Source organism: Hyperolius riggenbachi, chromosome 3 (assembly GCF_040937935.1).
Source record: "Hyperolius riggenbachi isolate aHypRig1 chromosome 3, aHypRig1.pri, whole genome shotgun sequence".
In the NCBI taxonomy this organism is placed as follows: domain Eukaryota; kingdom Metazoa; phylum Chordata; class Amphibia; order Anura; family Hyperoliidae; genus Hyperolius; species Hyperolius riggenbachi.
The window spans coordinates 40,618,339-40,639,917 of record NC_090648.1 but is presented as its reverse complement, the minus strand read 5'-3'; the positions used below and the strand labels follow the sequence as shown (position 1 = coordinate 40,639,917).

The following is a 21,579-nucleotide window of genomic DNA, read 5'->3' as shown; positions in this document are numbered from 1 at the left end:
GCTTACTGTCACCTCCTTTCAACCAAAAAGATGGCTGCCCTCATGAAATCACAAACCTTTGCCTGTTCTTTTAATACAGGGTGGGTAATAGATTATATTACCTATCTATTTTAAGTTTAACATAACTAATGTAACTTAACCACATAACGACCGCCCCCAGCCGATGGGCGGCGGCAAAGTCTGGGCCCAAACGACCGCAATACGCCCATCGGCGGGGGCGGCTGCGGGAGTGGCTATGCGGCGATCGCGTCATTCGTGACGCGATCAGCCGCCGGGGACTGGCTCCGCCCCCCGTTCGCCGTAACCCGCCGGCCGTTCGGAAGCGCCGGCGGGTTACTGGCATCCGGATCGCCGCTGCAACAGTGTATAATAGGCTTTGTAATGTATACAAAGCCTATTATACTGGCTGCCTCCTGCCCTGGTGGTCCCAGTGTCCGAGGGACCACCAGGGCAGGCTGCAGCCACCCTAGTCTGCACCCAAGCACACTGATTTCCCCCCCCCCTGCCCCCTGATCGCCCACAGCACCCCTCAGACCCCCCCCTGCCCACCCCCCAGACCACTGTTTGCACCCAGTCACCCTCCTAATCACCCATCAATCACTCCCTGTCACTATCTGTCAACGCTATTTTTTTTTTAAGTCCCTAATCTGCCCCCTACTCCCTCCTGATCACCCCCCCACCCCTCAGATTCTCCCCAGACCCCCCCCAGACCCCCCCCCCCCCCGTGTACTGTATGCATCTATCCCCCCTGATCACCTGTCAATCACCTGTCAATCACCTGTCAATCACCCGTCAATCACCCCCTGTCACTGCCACCCATCAATCAGCCCCTGATCTGCCCCTTGCGGGCAATCTGATCACCCCCCCACACCAATAGATCGCCCGCAGATCCGACATCAGATCACCTCCCAAATCCATTGTTTACATCTATTCTCTCCTCTAAACACCCACTAATTACCCATCAATCACCCCCTATCACCACCTGTCACTGTTACCCATCAGATTAGACCCTAATCTGCCCCTTGCGGGCACCCAATCACCTGCCCACACGCTCAGATTGCCCTCAGACCCCCCCCTTATCAATTCGCCCGTGCAATATTTACATCTGTTCTCCCCTGTAATAACCCACTGATTACCTGTCAATCACCCATCAATCACCCCCTGTCACTGCCACCCATCAATCACCCCCTGTCACTGCCACCCATCAATCAGCCCCTAACCTGCCCCTTGCGGGCAATCTGATCACCCACCCACACCAATAGATCGCCCGCAGATCCGACATCAGATCACCTCCCAAATCCATTGTTTACATCTATTCTCTCCTCTAAACACCCACTAATTACCCATCAATCACCCCCTATCACCACCTGTCACTGTTACCCATCAGATTAGACCCTAATCTGCCCCTTGCGGGCACCCAATCACCTGCCCACACGCTCAGATTGCCCTCAGACCCCCCCCTTATCAATTCGCCCGTGCAATATTTACATCTGTTCTCCCCTGTAATAACCCACTGATTACCTGTCAATCACCCATCAATCACCCCCTGTCACTGCCACCCATCAATCACCCCCTGTCACTGCCACCCATCAATCAGCCCCTAACCTGCCCCTTGCGGGCAATCTGATCACCCACCCACACCAATAGATCGCCCGCAGATCCGACATCAGATCACCTCCCAAATCCATTGTTTACATCTATTCTCTCCTCTAAACACCCACTAATTACCCATCAATCACCCCCTATCACCACCTGTCACTGTTACCCATCAGATTAGACCCTAATCTGCCCCTTGCGGGCACCCAATCACCCGCCCACACCTCAGAACGCCCTCAGACCCCAGCCCTGATCACCTCGCCAGTGCATTGCTTGCATCTATTTCCCCCCTCTAATCACACCTTGAGACACCCATCAATCACCTCCTGTCACCCCCTAGCACACCTACCCATCAGATCAGGCCCTAATTTGCCCCGTGTGGGCTCCTGATCACTCGGCCAAACCCTCAGATCCCCCTCAGACCCCCTTCCGATCACCTCCCCAGTGCATTGATTGCATCTATTTTCCCCTCTAACCGCCCCCTGAGACACCCATCAATCACCTCCTGTCACCCCCCTAGCACTCCTATCCATCAGATCAGGCCCAATACATCCTGTCATCTAAGAGGCCACCCTGCTTATGACCGATTCCACAAAATTTGCCCCCTCATAGACCACCTGTCATCAAAATTTGCAGATGCTTATACCCCTGAACAGTCATTTTGAGAAATTTGGTTTCCAGACTACTCACAGTTTTGGGCCCGTAAAATGCCAGGGCAGTATAGGAACCCCACAAGTGACCCCATTTTAGAAAGAAGACACCCCAAGGTATTCTGTTAGGTGTATGATGAGTTCATAGAATATTTTATTTTTTGTCAAAAGTTAGCGGAAATTGGATTGTTATTGTTTTTTTCACAAAGTGTCATTTTTCACTAACTTGTGAGAAAAAATAAAATCTTCTATGAACTCACCATACCCCTAACGGAATACCTTGGGGTGTCTTCTTTCTAAAATGGGGTCACTTGTGGGGTTCCTATACTGCCCTGGCATTTTAGGGGCCCTAAACCGTGAGGAGTAGTCTAGAAAACAAATGCCTCAAAATGACCTGTGAATAGGACGTTGGGCCCCTTAGCGCACCTAGGCTGCAAAAAAGTGTCACACATGTGGTATCGCCATACTCAGGAGAAGTAGTATAATGTGTTTTGTGGTGTATTTTTACACATACCCATGCTGGGTGGGAGAAATCTCTCTGTAAATGGACAATTGTGTGTAAAAAAAATCAAAAATGTGTCATTTACAGAGATATTTCTCCCACCCAGCATGGTTATATGTAAAAATACACCACAAAACACATTATACTACTTCTTCTGAGTACGGCGATACCACATGTGTGACACTTTTTTGCAGCCTAACTGTGCTAAGGGGCCCAAAGTCCAATGAGTACCTTTAGGATTTCACAGGTCATTTTGAGACATTTGGGTTCAAGACTACTCCTCACGGTTTAGGGCCCCTAAAATGCCAGGGCAGTATAGGAACCCCACAAGTGACCCCATTTTAGAAAGAAGACACCCCAAGGTATTCTTTTAGGTGTATGATGAGTTCATAGAAGATTTTATTTTTTGTCACAAGTTAGCGGAAATTGATATGTATTGTTTTTTTTTTCACAAAGTGTCATTTTCCGCTAACTTGTGACAAAAAAAAAATCTTCTATGAACTCACCATACTCCTAACAGAATACCTTGGGGTGTCTTCTTTCTAAAATGGGGTCACTTGTGGGGTTCCTATACTGCCCTGGCATTTTAGGGGCCCTAAACCGTGAGGAGTAGTCTAGAATCCAAATGCCTCAAAATGACCTGTGAATAGGACGTTAGGCCCCTTAGCGCACCTAGGTTGCAAAAAAGTGTCACACATGTGGTATCGCCGTACTCAGAAGAAGTAGTATAATGTGTTTTGGGGTGTATTTTTATACATACCCATGCTGGGTGGGAGAAATCTCTCTGTAAATGGACAATTGTGTGTAAAAAAAATCAAATAATTGTCATTTACAGAGATATTTCTCCCACCCAGCATGGGTATGTGTAAAAATACACCCCAAAACACATTATACTACTTCTCCTGAGTACGGCGGTACCACATGTGTGGCACTTTTTTGCACCCTAAGTGCGCTAAGGGGCCCAAAGTCCAATGAGTACCTTTAGGATTTCACAGGTCATTTTGCCACATTTGGTTTCAAGACTACTCCTCACGGTTTAGGGCCCCTAAAATGCCAGGGCAGTATAGGAACCCCACAAATGACTCCATTTTAGAAAGAAGACACCCCAAGGTATTCCGTTAGGAGAATGGCGAGTTCATAGAAGATTTTATTTTTTGTCACAAGTTAGCGGAAAATGACACTTTGTGAAAAAAAACAATTACAATCAATTTCCGCTAACTTGTGACAAAAAAAAAAAATCTTCTATGAACTCACCATACATCTAACGGAATACCTTGGGGTGTCTTCTTTCTAAAATGGGGTAATTTGTGGGGTTCCTATACTGTCCTGGCATTTTAGGGGCCCTAAACCGTGAGGAGTAGTCTTGAAACGAAATTTCTCAAAATGACCTGTGAAATCCTAAAGGTACTCATTGGACTTTGGGCCCCTTAGCGCAGTTAGGGTGCAAAAAAGTGCCACACATGTGGTATCGCCGTACTCAGGAGAAGTAGTATAATGTGTTTTGGGGTGTATTTTTCCACATACCCATGCTGAGTGGGAGAAATATCTCTATAAATAGACAATTGTGTGTAAAAAAAATAAAAAAATTGTCATTTACGGAGATATTTCTCCCACCCAGCATGTGTATGTGTAAAAATACACCCCAAAACACATTATACTACTTTTCCTGAGTACGGCAATACCACATGTGTGGCACTTTTTTGCGGCCTAACTGCGCTAAGGGGCCCAAAGTCCAATGAGCATCTTTAGGCTTTACAGGGGTGCTTACAATTAGGCACCCCCCAAATGCCAGGACAGTAAACACACCCCACAAATGACCCCATTCTGGAAAGTAGACACTTCAAGGTATTCAGAGAGGAGCATAGTGAGTCCGTGGCAGATTTCATTTTTTTTTGTCGCAAGTTAGAAGAAATGGAAACTTTTTTTTTTTTTTTTTTTTGTCACAAACTGTCATTTTCCGCTAACTTGTGACAAAAAATAAAATCTTCTATGAACTCACCATGCCTCTCACTGAATACTTTGGGATGTCTTCTTTCCAAAATGGGGTCATTTGGGGGGTATTTGTACTATCCTGGAATTTTAGCCCCTCATGAAACATGACAGGTGCGCAGAAAAGTCAGAGATGCTTGAAAATGGGAAAATTCACTTTTGGCACCATAGTTTGTAAACGCTATAACTTTTACCCAATCCAATAAATATACACTGAATGTTTTTTTTTTTATCAAAGACATGTAGCAGAATAACTTTCGCGCTCAAATGTATAGGAAATTTTACTTTATTTGAAAAATGTCAGCACAGAAAGTTAAAAAAGTCATTTTTTTGACAAAATTCATGTCTTTTTTGATGAATATAATAAAAAGTAAAACTCGCAGCAGCAATCAAATAGCATCAAAAGAAAGCTGTATTAGTGACAAGAAAAGGAGGTAAAATTCATTTAGGTGGTAGGTTGTATGACCGAGCAATAAACCGTGAAAGCTGCAGTGGTCTGAATGGAGAAAAAGGCTCTGGTCCTTAAGGGGCGAAAAGACTGTGGTCCCGAAGTGGTTAAAGAGACACTAAAGCGAAAAAAAATGATATAGTGAATTGGTTGTGTACTATGAATAATTACTAGAAGATTAGCAGCAAAGAAAATATTCTCATATTTTTATTTTCAGGTATACAGTGTTTTTTCTAACATTGCATCATTCTATAACATGTGCAGATTACACAACACTCAGCATTCAAAATGATTCTTTCAGAGCAGTCTGTGAACTAATGACCTCTCCTCTGGCAGAGAAAAAGTAAATAGTTCAATTACAGTTGAGATAATAAAAGTCAGAAAACAGCCCTCTCCACGACTTTGAAAGTCGTAGAGCTTATGGCTTTTTTGCATAGAGATAACAACTAGAGTTTCTTAACTCTTCCTTTACCGGAAACAATTAGACTGATGTATCTGATCTTAATGTTTTATTTCTTAGCTGTACTACACATACAAATCATAATATCATCATTTTTTTTTCGCTTCAGTGTCTCTTTAATGACAATATGTTTGTTTAGGCTGAAGCTCCTCTTTAAACCCCTGCCGAGAGTCCAATGTAATAGTCTCCATGAGACAAAAAACTTTCCTAATAAACCACTTATTATTCTGCGTCATGTATAATTTGCACATGCAGATTTTTAAGATTTACCCCAATTACTAAATAAACACCTTCTTTCAAGATGTAATAAATGGGGTTGATTTACTTAGTTTGGAGAAGAGTTTTAGAACATACGTGATCTGACAAACCTAGATGACCTTTTTTTAAAAGCGTAACTGTCAGGCACAAAATCAAAAATCAATTCTTTATTTTTATGTGGTAAACAAGTAATAAGGATGCTAACCAGGCAATCCAAAAGTTAAGAACCACTCTTGTTTTTCTTCTCCATAAAAGACCGTTATTATTCTTATTTGGTATATCTGCCACACAAGGAAGTTGCAGGGCATGCTGAGTTTTCTTTTTTTTTCGTCTTTACTTACCCCTCAGACAATTCCCGTTTTTCCCTCCCACACCTCTGTTTCTCTCTGATTGGCCAATATTTCTCATGTTGAGACAATGCACTTTCTACTGTAGAGCTGGGTGGGAGTGTCTGAAGACTGGGAGGAGGGCGGGCAAAACATACACAGACAGAGTAAGGGAGGAAATTATGTCAGGAATGGCTTCAAGATAGAGTCAAAATGGAAATTTCAAAGAAGGATTTTCTCTTTTTGTACCATAAAAAAAAATCACTGAAATCAAAAAGTGGACAGTATGTTATGTAAGTAGAGCAAGTATTCATTTACTTATATAGTGTATATACTCGCATATAAGCCTAATTTTTAGTACAAAAAATGTGCTGAAAAGTTACCTCCTTGGCTTACATGTGAGTCAGTGGAGCAGGTTTTGTTACTGGCAGAGGAGCATAAGGATCGTTCTCTAGTGATCCTGCTCTTGCCAGCTGACCCCTGCTGTGTCCTTGCCCCCCCATCCCCTGCAACATGGTGTGTAGAGTGCGCTGCTCAAGTCTACCGGTGTCCCGTGGCTTGTGGAGCGGAGCAAGCAAGCAACGCGTCGGCGGTGTAATGATCAGGGATTCTTCCTGTGTGACAATCGCTATGTCTCATATTTATGATGCCATCTAGTGGTGTCTTGAGACCCAGCTGTATCATCATGGTGCACATCTGGCTATGGGGAGGGGGGCTGACTTGTACTGGGGGCACATCTGGCTACTGTGGAGGGGGCTTATATATGAGTCAATCAGTTTTCCCTGGTTCCTGGGGGAAAAGTGGGTACCTTGGCTTATACGCGGGTCGGCTTATATACGAGTATATGCAGTATGTGTTTTTTTTTCCTGAGATAGTATAGCTGACAGCTGCTCTTTAAATAAATGGATTTATAAAGCACCAACATATTCTGTGGTGCTGTACTGAGTAAAAAGCAAACATGGAGTACATAGTACAGACAATGGTATACACAGAATAACAGCATTGGTACATAACATCAAATTGGTAGACATAATTACAGTGACAAATGTAACAGGATGAATAAAATGAATAGCAAATTCCAAAGCACGAAAGGGGAGATAGCCCTGCCCTTGCCAGCTTACAATCTAAAGAAGGAGGAAACAAACAGGAGGGGTTATCTACAATATCTATACCTTGAGGCAGTGTGTTTTGTAGGATACATTTAATAAGCATAACTTTGCCAGGGATTGAAGAGGAACAGCCTAAGTTAGAGCATAAACATGTCTGAAAAAGTGAGTTTTGAGGGTGCTATTAAATATTTAAAGGGTTAGAGAGTGACTGATGTGTTTTGGAAGGGGATTCCAGAGGAGGAGTGAGGCTTGTGAGAAGTCTTGTATACGTGAATGAAAGGTGGTGAGTCTAGAGGAGCAGCGACAAAAAAGCACGATGAAAGAGCTCGGCACTGCTGACGGTGGTTTATTGCTAATGCACTTACATACAATTCTTGTTAAAAAACGTTCATGTTGTGCAAGACATGTAACATTAAAGATGATACTTATCGTGTGCAGAGTGAAGGGGATGTGGGATTGGCAGTGGGTGCCGTGTGGTGCATGGCCTGACGACCGTTTCGCTTCAATAGCTTCTTCCGAGGCTTGGATGTGCACTGTACGGGCGGCTCCATACTGTGCACGCACGAGTGCGCGAGAGAGGGCGCTCGCACATGCGCAGTATGAGGCGGCCTGTCTTCGGGAGCACTCGGGATCCCGAAGACTTTCCGAAATCACCTTTGCCTGGCGGAAGGAGCAGTATTTGACCAAATCAGTCAAAAACAGCGCTGCACCGAGGGCACCGGGAGAGGAGAGGGGAGGCTCATTAGGACCCAGAGCCTTCCCTCTCCTTAGATAAGCATCTGGCTTTTTTTAACCATCAGTTCCCATTTACTTTAAGGGCTCTGCTGGAGACCATGGTTTAAATCTTGACTCTTCCAATTCAGTAAGCCAGCATCAATTCAGTAAGGAAACCTTGGGCAAGATTCACTTACACTGCTACTGCCTACAGAGTGTGAAGCAGATGGTCTTAGTGCATGGAGCTCACTGCCAGGCGCCCCATAGCAGCAACGTAACGGTAATTCAGGGCTCCGGCAGCTGCCAGACCCTGAATTACACCTCCAGTTGCGATGACTCAGAGAGGGAATAGTATTTAGCGCCTTCGGGGAGTCTTGCGGCAGCAGGAGAACCATCATTCTGATCTCATGGCGACCAACTCACCGGCCACACACAACAATATGTACGCTACAGAGAGCAGCCTTGTGACTGCAGCCCTGAGGCGCCTTAAATCGGCCAGGAGAAAAGCGCTATATAAATGATTTGTGTCCTGCTTTGTCTGTAGAGTCCACACGTAGACTGTAAGCTCACAAATAACTTGTTATGGCTTGAATGTATTGTAGCATTCTATTGCTTTTACATAGTTATTTTGGTTGAAAAATGTCCATTGAGTTCAACCAGAGAACAAAGTACACCACCAGCCTGCTCCCTCACATATCCCTGTTGATCCAGAGGAAGGCCAAAAAACCCTTACAAGGCATGGTCCAATTAGCCCCAAAAGGGAAAAAAATTCCTTCCTGACTCCAGATGGCAATCAGATAAAATCCCTGGATCAACATCATTATGCATTACCTAGTAATTGTAGCCATGGATGTCTTTCAACGCAAGGAAAGCATCTAAGCCCCCTTTAAATGCAGGTATAGAGTTTGAATTGTTTAATTGTTTAATTGTTGTTTATTTATGTATTATTATTTTTTTGCTTCCACATTTGCAACATCTTGATTTTTTTTTTTTTTTTTTACCAAGAGCTATAATAATAATATGAAGTGTCTCGGCGATGTCATCTTTCCTTCAGCGAATAGTTAGGATGCATTTTATGAGCGTGTCGTCTCCGTGTCCCGGCAGCGGTTGTGACATATCCATGCATTGTTTAGAACAATTACGCGGAGTACGCTGTACCGTTAATGCAGTACAAAAATCTGGCGGCATTAATTCATGGTGAACGCTCGTTCTATAAGTATGATCTATGCTTAATAGTTTTACTAAATTGAATCTATCCCATAAAATATTCAGTAGCTGCATTCAAGTCTCTTATTTATTTAGTAGTTAGAAGGTATTGGATCTTGTTTATGTCCCCCCCTCCCCCCTACAAGCGGCAATTCTGTCTATAGGCTCTCTGCATTTACTTTTACGCAAGTGTGCTTATTATGTTTTTTTTAAATTGAACCTATTTCAATAATGCAATATGGTTGTCCGAGGCTGAGTTCACACTACACCGCAGACGTAGATATAATATCCGCTGCGTCTGACCGCTTCTGTTTTGCTAGTGGCTGGATAGTGTACTGGTTAAAGTGAACCTAATCTGAAAAGTTTAGGTTCACTTTAGAGATTCGCTTTTCACTAAAGTGAACCTAGTTCACTTTTCAGATGAAAGGCGCCTACACTTTGGCATTTGTATTGACCTGAGGAAGCAGGCCATGACCCGTGAAACGCGTTGTCAGATTACTTTTTGGATTAAACCTTTTTTCCAGTGGAACTGGTGTTTGTATCTTCTGAAGAGGTAACCAATACCTCGCTTTTTATTAAATGTTTTTATTTGTATTTGAAAATACTAAAATAGAACACACATTGAGCGACGCCATCCTACCCATTATTACTAAACTGAACAGAAGAAAAAGAGTTTCACTTACCTGGGGCCTCTACCAGCCCCCTGTAGCCGTCCTGTGCCCGCGGCGTGCCAAAACGATCCTCTGATCCCCGCCGCAGCTAAGTATTGTTTCTGGCCACTGCGCATCCTCGTATGCGTTCACGTCGGTGAGAGTGTCCTGCGCAGGCGCAATATGAGGTTCTCTCTTACTGCACCTGCGCAGGACGCTCTCACCGATGTGAATGTGTAGTAGGAGGATGCGCATGGCGAGGGCTTCGCAGGCGCAGTCGCCCACCAACTGAAACTTAGCTGCAGCGCGGGACCGGAGGATCGATTTGACATGGTGCTGGCACAGGACGCTTACAGGGGGCTGGTAGAGGCCCCAGGTAAGTGAAACTCTTTCTCTTCTGTTCAGTTTAGGTTCACATTAAGGGCTCTGCCTTTGACATGGGAGACCAGGGTTCCTGAATAGGGTCAGAACCTATTCAGTAAGCAGTCCCTGGGCAAGACTCCCTAACACTGCAGGGTGGCCCCTTGAGCGCACCCTTAACGGCTTCAGCTCTTGAGCGCTTTGAGTCCAACAGGAGAAAAGCGCTATACAAATGTTAGGATTTAGTTCTGGTCTCCTTTGCCTCCGGAGCCCTTCTCTGCTTGGCTGATGGAAAGTGTATTGGAAAGAGTGTCCGATATGCTTTCCTTCTTTTTCGTTGATATGGCATAAAATTAAATACAGTATAACATATCTGACACTCTGTCCAATAAACACTCCTTTATTTTTGTTGAAAAATGGCATAAAATGAAGCTTAACCACTTCACCACTCAGGATTTTTTTTCCCCCTTATGGACCAGAGCAATTTTTACATTTCAGCACTACTTCTTTTAATTTGCCAATAACTTTATTACTACGTATCACACCTAAATGATCTATATCTTGTTTTTTTCACCACAACTAAGGCTTTTTTAGGAGTGATATTTTTTTTTACCAATAATTACTTTACTTTCTATGTATTTTTAAAGGAAAAACATTGGGGAAAAAAAAAGAAAAAATACACTATTTCTCCAAATCCATCTCCAATAGTTTTAAAATAAACAATGCTACTGTAAATAAAACCTACACCTTTTATTTGCCCACTTGTCCATGTTATTATAACATATAAATTATGTTCCTAGCACAATGTATGGCGACAATATATTATTTGGAAATAAAGATGTATTTTTTCTGTTTTGCCTTTTTTTTTTTACCCAATCAATAATTACAAGACCTTAATTGCAAATATTACAGAAATATACATTCATGACATACTTAGTAAAAAAAAAACTCGTTAAAGTAAGTATTAATGTATTTTTTTTAAATGCTGTCATTTTTTTTTTTACAAGCGTTTTATTTTGGTAACAATGGCGGTTGGGGGAAGGAGCTGTTAATTTATTTTATTTAGTAAAATTTAGTGTAAGATGTGTATATTTAATGTATTTTTTACCACTAGATTTTACTCTTTTTACAGGCAGTGTTTGTTAGAGGAATGATCATTGGCTTCTCCTTGAAACCAAAATCCTTCCATTACAGGCACTTTGATTGGCTTAGTGAACACATGTTCCTGTTCACCAATCACATACATTGCATACAGGGGAAGCTTTTCTGGCTTGTTTACACATCTTTGTTCACTTTCAACACAATTTGAAAATGAATTCTGTACTGCAAAGGCAATCTTATCAATTAGCAGCTAAGTGAAGTGAAAAGTGTGAGTATTAACCCTTCCAGTGACGTGTAAACCAGCCATATGTTATTAATTTTATGATGTGTTTAATGCTTTAGACCGTAGATGAAATTTGAGTTTCATCCCACTTTAATTGTATTGAACATAGTGTCTAATATACTTTTACTTCAGTTTCGTACAGTGGTCCTCAAACTAGAGCCCGTGGGCCGAATGCGGCCCCCCGAGGCTTTTTCACTGGCCCCCCAAACACAAAATGTATACCTTATAGATGCTGCCCACTGCACCTTTAAATATCGGCGGCCTGCATATAGAATAGCAGTGCTGGCCCCACCCATCCATATACTGTAGAAGCCAGTGAGCAGTCATTCGCTGGCTTCCAATCCAATTCTGCATCAGGTGACACTGCTGTCCAACTGGATGGCAGGTTGTCACCTGGGTATTCTTCACTAGAGATGTCGCAAACCTCCGATTTTCAGTTCGCGAACCCCAGTTCGCGAACCTTTGCGGAAGGTTCAGTTCGCGTAAAAGTTCGCGAACCGCAATACACTTCAATGGGGAGGCGAACTTTGAAAAATAGAAAAAATTATGCTGGCCACAAAAGTGATGGAAAAGATGTTTCAAGGGGTCTAACACCTGGAGGGGGGCATGGCGGAGTGGGATACATGCCAAAAGTTCCGGGGAAAAATCTGGATGTGACGCAAAGCAGCGTTTTAAGGGCAGAAATCACATTGAATGCTAAATTGCAGGCCTAAAGTGCTTTAAAACATCTTGCATGGGTATACATCAATCAGGGAGTGTAATTTGAGTTCTGCTTCACATTGACACACCAAACTCACTGTGTAACGCACCGCAAACAGCTGTTTGCGTAGTGACAGCCGTGCTGGACTGGTGCGCAACATGGCCAGAGTGTAGGCCGTGGCGTTTTTCAAGCCCATATGGTCGCCGGGCTGTGGTAGCTCAATGATAGAACAACGGTGACTGTCCAGCTGATCAAATTTGGTCTGACCACAATGAAGCAACGACCTTATTATCTTTTGTGTGCCACCCCCACCCTAGACACTCAAATAGCCGGCAGTCATTGCTTCATTGTGATACGCAAGCCCCTTCACCACGGCAAGGTAATGATCACAAAGGGGGATGGGCACATGTACATGCCTTTTGTTTTTTTGTTGCAGCCGCCTGCAGTGCAGCCAGAAAAATTAGCCAGGCATGTACACGCACCAGAAAAATTAGTGTAGCGGACGCTGCTAGCAGCGGCCTTAAAAATTCAGGAATCTGCCTAGAGTCCTGGACCCTGTTGGTGGTGGCGGAGAAGGCAAGCGGCCTGCAGGCAGAGATGCTGTGTGTGGGGACTGACTTAGTCTTCGGTCTTGCAGTAGCCCTCCGTGATCCATTCCTCATTCATTTTGATAAAGGTCAGGTACTGAACACTGTTGTGACTTAGGCGACTTCTCTTCTCAGTAACTATGCCTCCAGCTGCACTGAAGGTCCTTTCTGACAGGACGCTTGCGGCAGGGCAAGAGAGAAGTTGTATGGCAAATTGGGACAGCTCTGACCACAGGTCAAGCCAGTAGTCCAAGGGTCCATCGTCGCTTTTCGCAGTGTCTACATCCACACTCAAGGCCAGGTAGTCGGCTACCTGCCGGTCCAGGTGTTGGTGGAGGGTGGATCCGGAACGACTATGGCGAGGAGTTGTACTAAAGAACGTCCACATGTCCGACATCACACTGAGATCGCTGGAGCGTCCTGTCCTTGCCTGCGTGGACTTGGGAGGAGGAGGGTTACTGCCAGTGGTAACTTGATTGCGTTGTGCAGCCACATCACCCTTAAACGCATTGTAAAGCATCATCGACAGTTTGTTCTGCAACTGCTGCTTCCTTTCGGCCTTGTGTTGAGTTGGTAACAGGTCCGCCACTTTGTGCCTGTACCGAGGGTCTAGTAGCGTGGCCACCCAGTACAGGTCATTCGTCTTGAGTTTTTTGAAACGGAAGTCCCTCAACAGGCTGGACAACATGAAAGAGGCCATCTGCACAAAGCTGGATGCAGACATACTCTCCATCTCCTCTTGCTCTTCCTCAGTGACGGGATGCAACTCCTCTTCCTCCCCCCAGCCACGAACAATACCACGGGAAAGTGGAGCAGCAGAAGTCCCCTGTGACGGCTGCCGCGGTTGTTCTTCTTCCGCCGCCTCTTCCTCCTCCACAGAAACACCTTTCTCATCATCACCATCATCAGAGTCTGACTCCTCTCCTTCCCCACACGACTCCTCTTCTTCCTCCTCCTCCTCCCCCCTCTGTGCTGCCGCAGGTGTTGTGGGAACATCGGGTTCGTGTGTAAATGGCTTCCACGACTCCTGGTCACCTCCTCAAAGGGCTCCATGACCCTGTATGCATTTCGCATCAGTGACCAGTTGTTGGGCCACAACATCCCCATCCTCCCAGATTGTGTCCTTGTACTGTAATGATACAGGTACTGGGTGACGGCTTTCTCCTGGTCTAGCAGGTGAGAGAACATCAGCAGGGTGGAATTCCAGTGAGTCGGGCTATCGCAAATCAGGCGTCTCACCGGCAAGTTGTTTCTACGCTGAATGTCCTCAAAGCCTGCCATGGCCTTGTAAGAGCGCCTGAAATGCCCACACAACTTCCTGGCCTGCTTCAGGACGTCTTCTAAGCCTGGGTACTTGGACACAAATCTTTGCACGACCAGATTCAGCACATGTGCCATGCAGGGTATGTGTGTCAGCTTTCCCAAATTCAACTCAGCAATGAGATTGCTGCCATTGTCACACACCACGTTGCCGATCTCAAGCTTATGCGGGGTCAGCCATTGCTCCACCTGTTTGTTATGAGCAGCCAGGAGAGCTGCTCCAGTGTGACTCTCCGCTTTCAGACAAGACATGTCTAACAGTGCGTGACACCGTCGTACCTGGCATGCAGCATAGGCCCTGGGGTGCTGGGGCTGTGTAGCTGGAGAGGAAATCGCGGCACCAGCCAAGGAGGAGGAGGAGGATGACGACAGCGAAGCGGTGGTAGCAGGTGGAGAGGAGGTGGCTGGAGGCCTGCCTGCAAGCCGTGGAGGTGTGACAAGTCGGTCCGCTTCGCAGCCACGTACTCCCTGCTTGCTGCCATCGGTCACCAGGTTGACCCAATGGGCTGTGTATGTAATGTAGTGGCCCTGCCCGTGCTTGGCAGACCAGGCATCCGTGGTCAGGTGGACCCTTGACCCAACGCTGTGTGCCAGAGATGACACCATTTACCTCTCAACTGCACGGTACAGTTTGGGTATGGCCTTTTGTGAAAAATAATTGCGGCCTGGTATCTTCCACTGCGGTGTACCAATGGCCACAAACTTACGCAAAGCCTCCGACTCCACCAGCTTGTATGGTAATAGCTGGCAAGCTAATAGTTCCGCCACGCCAGCTGTCAGACGCCGGGCAAGAGGGTGACTGGCAGACATTTGCTTCTTAGGCTCAAATACTTCCTTCACAGACAGCTGGGTACTGCTGTGGGCAGAGGAGAAGGAACCGCTGAAGGAAAGAGGCGGTGTGGAGGAGGGTGGCTGTGAAGGTGCAAGGGAGAAAGTGGATGAAGACGATGCACCTGAAGGAGGAAGAGGAGAAGGAGGGTTGCTTGTCTTTTGAGGGGTGCTGCTTTTCCTCAGGTGTTCTTGCCATAGCTGTTTGTGCCTTCTCTCCAGGTGCCTTCGTAAGGCACTTGTCCCTACGTGAGAGTTGGCCTTTCCACGGCTCAATTTTTGCTGGCAGAGACAACAGATGGCTTTGCTCCGATCTGAGACACACACGTGAAAAAAATTCCAAACCGCTGAGCCCCCCTGAGGTGATGGCGCTACGGTGGCATCAGCAGCTGACGTTGAAGGGCATGTTGGCTGGCTGGCCATAGCTGGCGATACATGGCGCCGGACACTGCCCCTAGCTGTTTCTGAGGACGAGCTCCCTCTGCTTCTATCATGGAGTCGTCTCCTCCTACTCCTCTCTGACTCCTCCTCTGAACTGTCCCCATGGTCATCTCCTCTACCGGGAACATATGTGGTATCCGTATAATCGTCATCATAATCCTCCTGGCCAGCTTTGCTTTCCTCAGACACCTCCTCAACTGCACCAACTTCAGGTGGTTCATCATCCCCCTCCTCACACATTACGACATACTATCGCCACCTAACTCAGACATATGAGGTGGTGTACCTGCACCTTCTTCTTGTTGTTGCAGTAGTGGGTGTGAATCAGTGATTTCACCACCACCACCAAATAACTCCTGCGAAGTGTCAAATGCAGCAGATGTGGTGCTTGTTGTAGTGCTGGTGGCTGCGGGAGATGAGGTGTTCTGTGTTAAATAGTCAAGCACGTCCTGATCTTGGGAAGGGATGGCACGTGCCTTCTTCTGAGCACTGTATTTTGGGCCAGGTTCGCACAAAATCACAGCAACACCACCTCGCACAGACCTGGTGGCCTTCCTCTGGGTCTGCCTCTACCTCTTCCTCTACCTGGTTTGTCCATTTTGTCCATCTCAGGGGGATGCTAGGTATATGCAGTGAGCTGGGTTCACTCAACACAACAGGTAGTTAGATGCAGTGAGCTGGGTTCACTGAACAGTAAAGGTACTTAGATGCAGTGAGGTGGGTTCACTGAACAATAAAGGTACTTAGATGCAGTGAGGTGGGTTCACTGAACAATAAAGGTACTAAGATGCAGTGAGCTGGGTTCACTGAACACAACAGGTAGTAAGATGCAGTGAGCTGGGTTTACTGAACAATAAAGGTACTTAGATGCAGTGAGCTGAGTTCACTGAACACAACAGGTAGTAAGATGCAGTGAGCTGGGTTGGCTGAACAATAAAGGTACTTAGATACAGTGAGCTGGGTTCACTGAATACAACAGGTAGTAAGATGCAGTGAGCTGGGTTCACTGAACAGTAAAGGTACTTAGATGCAGTGAGCTGGGTTCACTGAATACAACAGGTAGTAAGATGCAGTGAGCTGGGTTCACTGAACAGTAAAGGTACTTAGATGCAGTGAGGTGGGTTCACTGAATACAACAGGTAGTAAGATGCAGTGAGCTGGGTTCACTGAACAATAAAGGTATTTAGTTGCAGTGAGCTGGGTTCACTGAACAGTAAAGGTACTTAGATGCAGTGAGGTGGGTTCACTGAACAATAAAGGTACTTAGATGCAGTGAGCTGGGTTCACTGAACACAACAGGTAGTAAGATGCAGTGAGCTGGGTTCACTGAACAATAAAGGTACTTAGATGCAGTGAGCTGGGTTCACTGAATACAACAGGTAGTAAGATGCAGTGAGCTGGGTTCACTGAACAGTAAAGGTACTTAGATGCAGTGAGGTGGGTTCACTCAACACAACAGGTAGTTAGATGCAGTGAGCTGGGTTCACTGAACACTGAACAGTAAAGGTACTTAGATGCAGTGAAGTGGGTTCACTGAACACAACAGGTAGTTGGATGCAGTGAGCTGGGTTCACTGAACAATAAAGGTACTTAGATGCAGTGAGCTGGGTTCACTGAACACAACAGGTAGTAAGATGCAGTGAGCTGGGTTCACTGAACAGTAAAGGTACTTAGATGCAGTGAGGTGGGTTCACTCAACACAACAGGTAGTTAGATGCAGTGAGCCGGGTTCACTGAACAGTAAAGGTACTTAGATGCAGTGAGGTGGGTTCACTGAACTCAACAGGTAGTTAGATACAGTGAGCTGGGTTCACTCAACACAAAGCTAGGTATATGCAATGATGAGGTGGGTTAAGTATACACAACAGGTACTGGGGTATATGCAGTACTGGGTAGTACAATGTGCAGCTCCCTGTCACACACACAGGTAGTCACTGAATGTGCTGGGCTGCTGGCAGTGGCACACACACTATCAATTAGCAAGGCTGTGCATGCAACAAAAGTGTCAGTTTGACACATAGAAAAAAAAAAAGTACAGGATGAGCTCTGAAAAGAGCTGTTGAGGGGTGCTATAAAAGCAATAACAATCAGCCAGGAGCAAGCTAAGCAGCCAAGAATCTAACTAATCTGTCCCTAGGAGAACAAGTCTGCAGCAGCTGTCCCTAGTCTGTCTCTAGCAGGCACCCGAGTGACTGTAATGGCCGCCGGAGGCTGCCTTATATAAGGGGGGGTGGGGCTCCAGGGCTTAGTGTAGCCTGAATGGCTACAATGTGCCTGCTGACTGTGATGCAGAGGGTCAAAGTTGACCTTAATAGTCCATTATGGGGCGAATCAAACTTCCGCAAAAGTTCGCCTGGTGCAGGCGACAGCGAACCACCAAAGTTCGCCTGGAACCGTTCGCCAGCGAACCGTTCGGTACATTTCTATTCTTCACTGTCTGGTGCACAAAGACTTTCTTTGGGCACCGGGTGACTGAATGGCTGCTGCTGGGAGTGATTGGGGGGAATCATTACCTAGATTCAATGTAATGTTTTTCAACATCATTTTATGTATAATCCGGCCCCCCAGAAGTCTGAAGTGTGTTGACCCGGCAGTTGACCGAGAACGTTTGGGGAACCCTGGTTTAGTGGAAGGGGGGGGGGAGCAGGAATTTCTCTCCCCCGTGTTACCCTGTTATGTCTACCAGCTCCAAGTACTAGTGAAGACGGATGTAGTCAGTCTCAACAGGCTTTTCATTGATTTTATCAGTTCATTGATTCTATTCTGCTACCGCCAATGAAACAATTCATGCACTAAAACGAACGGCATAGCGCTGTACGGCATTGAACAGTGCAAAGCCAGTGGCCGCAATGGTGCGATCGATGTTAGATAAGGTTTCTGCTGAAATCTACTGGTATAAGGTGTTATGCCTGATACACACCATGCAATTTTCCATCAGATAACCGGGTCAAATTGATTATTTCCGACAAGTTTGATCTGTTCTCTGATCGTCTTTCTGATTGATTGTCCAATCACTTCTATACAAAGTCGATCAGAAAAAGAACATAATCGATTCGACCCATCTGCCTGACAGAAAACTACATGGGGCCTGATTCACAAAGCGGTGCTAACAGTGAGCACGCTGGTGAAAAGCCCTTTATCATGCCTAAACTCAGTTTAGGCATGATAAGTTTAGGTGTGATAAGTTTAGGTGTGATAAGTTTAGGCATGTTAAGTTTAGGTGTGATACGTTTTTAGGCGTGATAAGTTTAAGCACCAACTGGATTAGCACCACAGTGCACAGCTGATCAAAAGTTTTGCGCTAGCAAAGTCTGGTGCACTTTGCATAGAGTTTAATGACGCTGCTTTGCGTGCGGGACTTTACGTGCGATCTAAACTTATCTAAATTTAGCATGCCTAAACTTATCATGCCTAAACTTATCACGCCTAAACTGGCTTTTCACCAGTGTGGTGCAATGGTTATCACGCCTAAAGTCTCTAACTGGGTTAGCACCGCTTTGTGAATCGAGCCCATGGTGTGTACCAGGCATAAGATCAAAGATGCAAGTAACATCTGGAAAATATTGGTCACTTACTCAGCATCCCACAAATTGTACAGTGTATGGTTATCTTTATCCCCCTGCCCCAACTAAGATAGTATTGAAACAAAATTGTCAGAAGTTCTCTTAAGAATTTTTCTTCTTCTCATCCAACAGAAATCTGGGAAAATCTGGATTAAGAGTTTCCTGTCTGGGATTGGGTAAGTGCATTCCTAATTTTTTCTTTTTTTTAACTACAAGGACTGAGGTGATTGAAATCTACGCCCTGTTTTAGTGGTTACCCGGCTGGCAGGGGGTAGATTTCGCCGCAGCACGCATCTGCCGTTTTCATCGATCCCCGCCGATCTCGCCGCTGAATCCCACTTGCCCTGCCTATCTCTGTGAGGGCGGAGCCCTGTGAGACCCGGACAGGAGGCGATTTCATTGGCTCCTGGCCGTGTCTATCAATGTGAGCAACTCCCATTGGCTTACATTGATAGACACGGTTAGGAGCCAATGAAAGCAGCTCCTGATCGGCTCACATGACTCTGCCGGATGTCAGGAGGATCCCGGCGTGCGGCGGTGACGGTATATGTGGCGATTCATCGGGATTTCGACGTTTCTGTACCAGTGGTCTCTGGTCCTTAAAGGGACACTGTAGGGGGGGTCGGGGGAAAATTAGTTGAAGTTACCCGGGGCTTCTAATGGTCCCCCGCAGGCATCCTGTGCCCGCGCAGTCACTCACCGATGCTCCGGCCCGCCTCCAGTTCACCTTTGGAATTTCAGACTTTAACGTCTGAAAACCACTGCGTCTGTGTTGCCGTGTCCTCGATCCTGCTGATGTCACCAGGAGCGTACTGCGTAGGCCCAGTGTGGTATGTGCCTGTGCAGTACGCTCCTGGTGACATCAGGGGAAGCGAGGACATGGCAACGCAGGCACAGTGGTTTTCAGACTTTAAAGTCTGAAATTCCAGAAGTGAACCGGAGGGGGGGCCGGAGCATTAGGGAGTGGCTGCGCGGGCACAGGATGTCTGCGGGGGACCATTAGAAGCCCCGGGTAAGGTCAACTCATTTTCTCCCGACCCCCTACAGTATTCCTTTAACCACTTCACCACTGAGGGGTTTTACCCACTGAGCACCAGAGCAATTTTCACCTTTCAGCGCTCCTTCCATTCATTCGTCTATAACTTTATTATTACTTATCGCAATGAAATGAACTATATCTTGTTTTTTTCGCCACCAATTAGGCTTTCTTTAGGTGGGACATTATGCCAAGAATTATTTTTTTCTAAATGTGTTTTAATGGGAAAATAGGAAAAATGTGGGGAAAAAAATAATTATTTTTCAGTTTTCGGTCATTATAGTTTTTAAATAATGCATGCTACTGTAATTAAAACCCATGAAACGTATTTGCCCTTTTGTCCCGGTTATAAAACCATTTAAATTATGTCCCTATCACAATGTTTGGCGCCAATATTTTATTTGGAAATAAAGGTGCATTTTTTTCAGTTTTGCATCCATCCCTAATTACAAGCCCATAGTTTATAAAGTAACAGTGTTATACCCTCTTGACATAAATATTTAAAAAGTTCAGTCCCTAAGGTAACTATTTATGTATTTTTTTTAATTGTAAATTTTTTAATTTTTTTTTAATTACAAAAAAAAAAAAAATGGGGAGTGTCGGAGGTAATGAGTTAATTTTATGTGTAAAAGTCATTTATTTGTATGTGAAAAATGTGTAGGGTGTAGTTTACTATTTGGCCACAAGATGGCCACAGTAACTTTTTGTTTTAATGCGACCTCCAAGCTTACTTCCGGAAGCTTGGAGGAAGAATAAGGAGGCTGGACACGTGAGTTTTTTCTCACAATGATCGCGCTGCCCATAGGAGAGCAGCTGATCATTGCGGGGCTTAGATCAACGAACGGGAATGGATTTTCCCGTTCATTGATCTCTGGGCGAGCGGGCGGCGGCGTGTTTACTAGCGGCGGGCGGCGTGTTTACGAGCGGGAGCGCGGGCAGCGTCGGGAACGCGGAAAGTACGTGTTTCTCCGTCCCTGGTTTTTAAAGGATGGAAAAAGGGGCGGAGAAATACGTACGCGCGGGGGTAAAGTGGTTAAGGGAGCAGAGACCGCTGGTACTTAAGTGGTTAATGTATAATTCACGCAGGGTTTTGGCAGCCAAGGCAAACTAGGCAACAGTTAACATAGAAAACATCATCTTCTATGCTGTCAGATAATCCATGAGTGGTGATTCAGGACTTGTAACCCTTTTGTACACCACTGTAGGTGGGGGAGTTAAAGAGGACCTGTAATCCAGGATTGAACTTCATTATAATCAGAGCTGATACCCCCTTTCCCCTCCAGAAATCTTTACCTCATCAGGGTGGTCTCTATGGCTGATATTGTGGTGAAACCCCTCCCACAGTGTGATGTCATGACCAGGGTCCTGACAGTTTGCTGTCTGTCAACCTCGTTGCATTATGGAAAATAACAGCTTTTTTCAACTGCCAAGCAAGCAGCATCTCCCTCTGTG

General features: G+C 45.6%; 1 protein-coding gene across 5 annotated transcripts in view; it reads left to right on the top strand.

The window, feature by feature from the left end:
- KCNAB3 (potassium voltage-gated channel subfamily A regulatory beta subunit 3) overlaps positions 1 to 21,579 on the top strand; it is a 169,639-nt gene that overhangs the window by 73,495 nt on the left and 74,565 nt on the right. For all 5 annotated transcript variants that reach the window (XM_068274011.1, XM_068274012.1, XM_068274015.1 and 2 more), the window contains exon 2: positions 19,224 to 19,267. In XM_068274011.1, the coding sequence (XP_068130112.1) occupies positions 19,224 to 19,267 (44 nt within the window). The remainder of the gene's footprint in view (positions 1 to 19,223; positions 19,268 to 21,579) is intronic.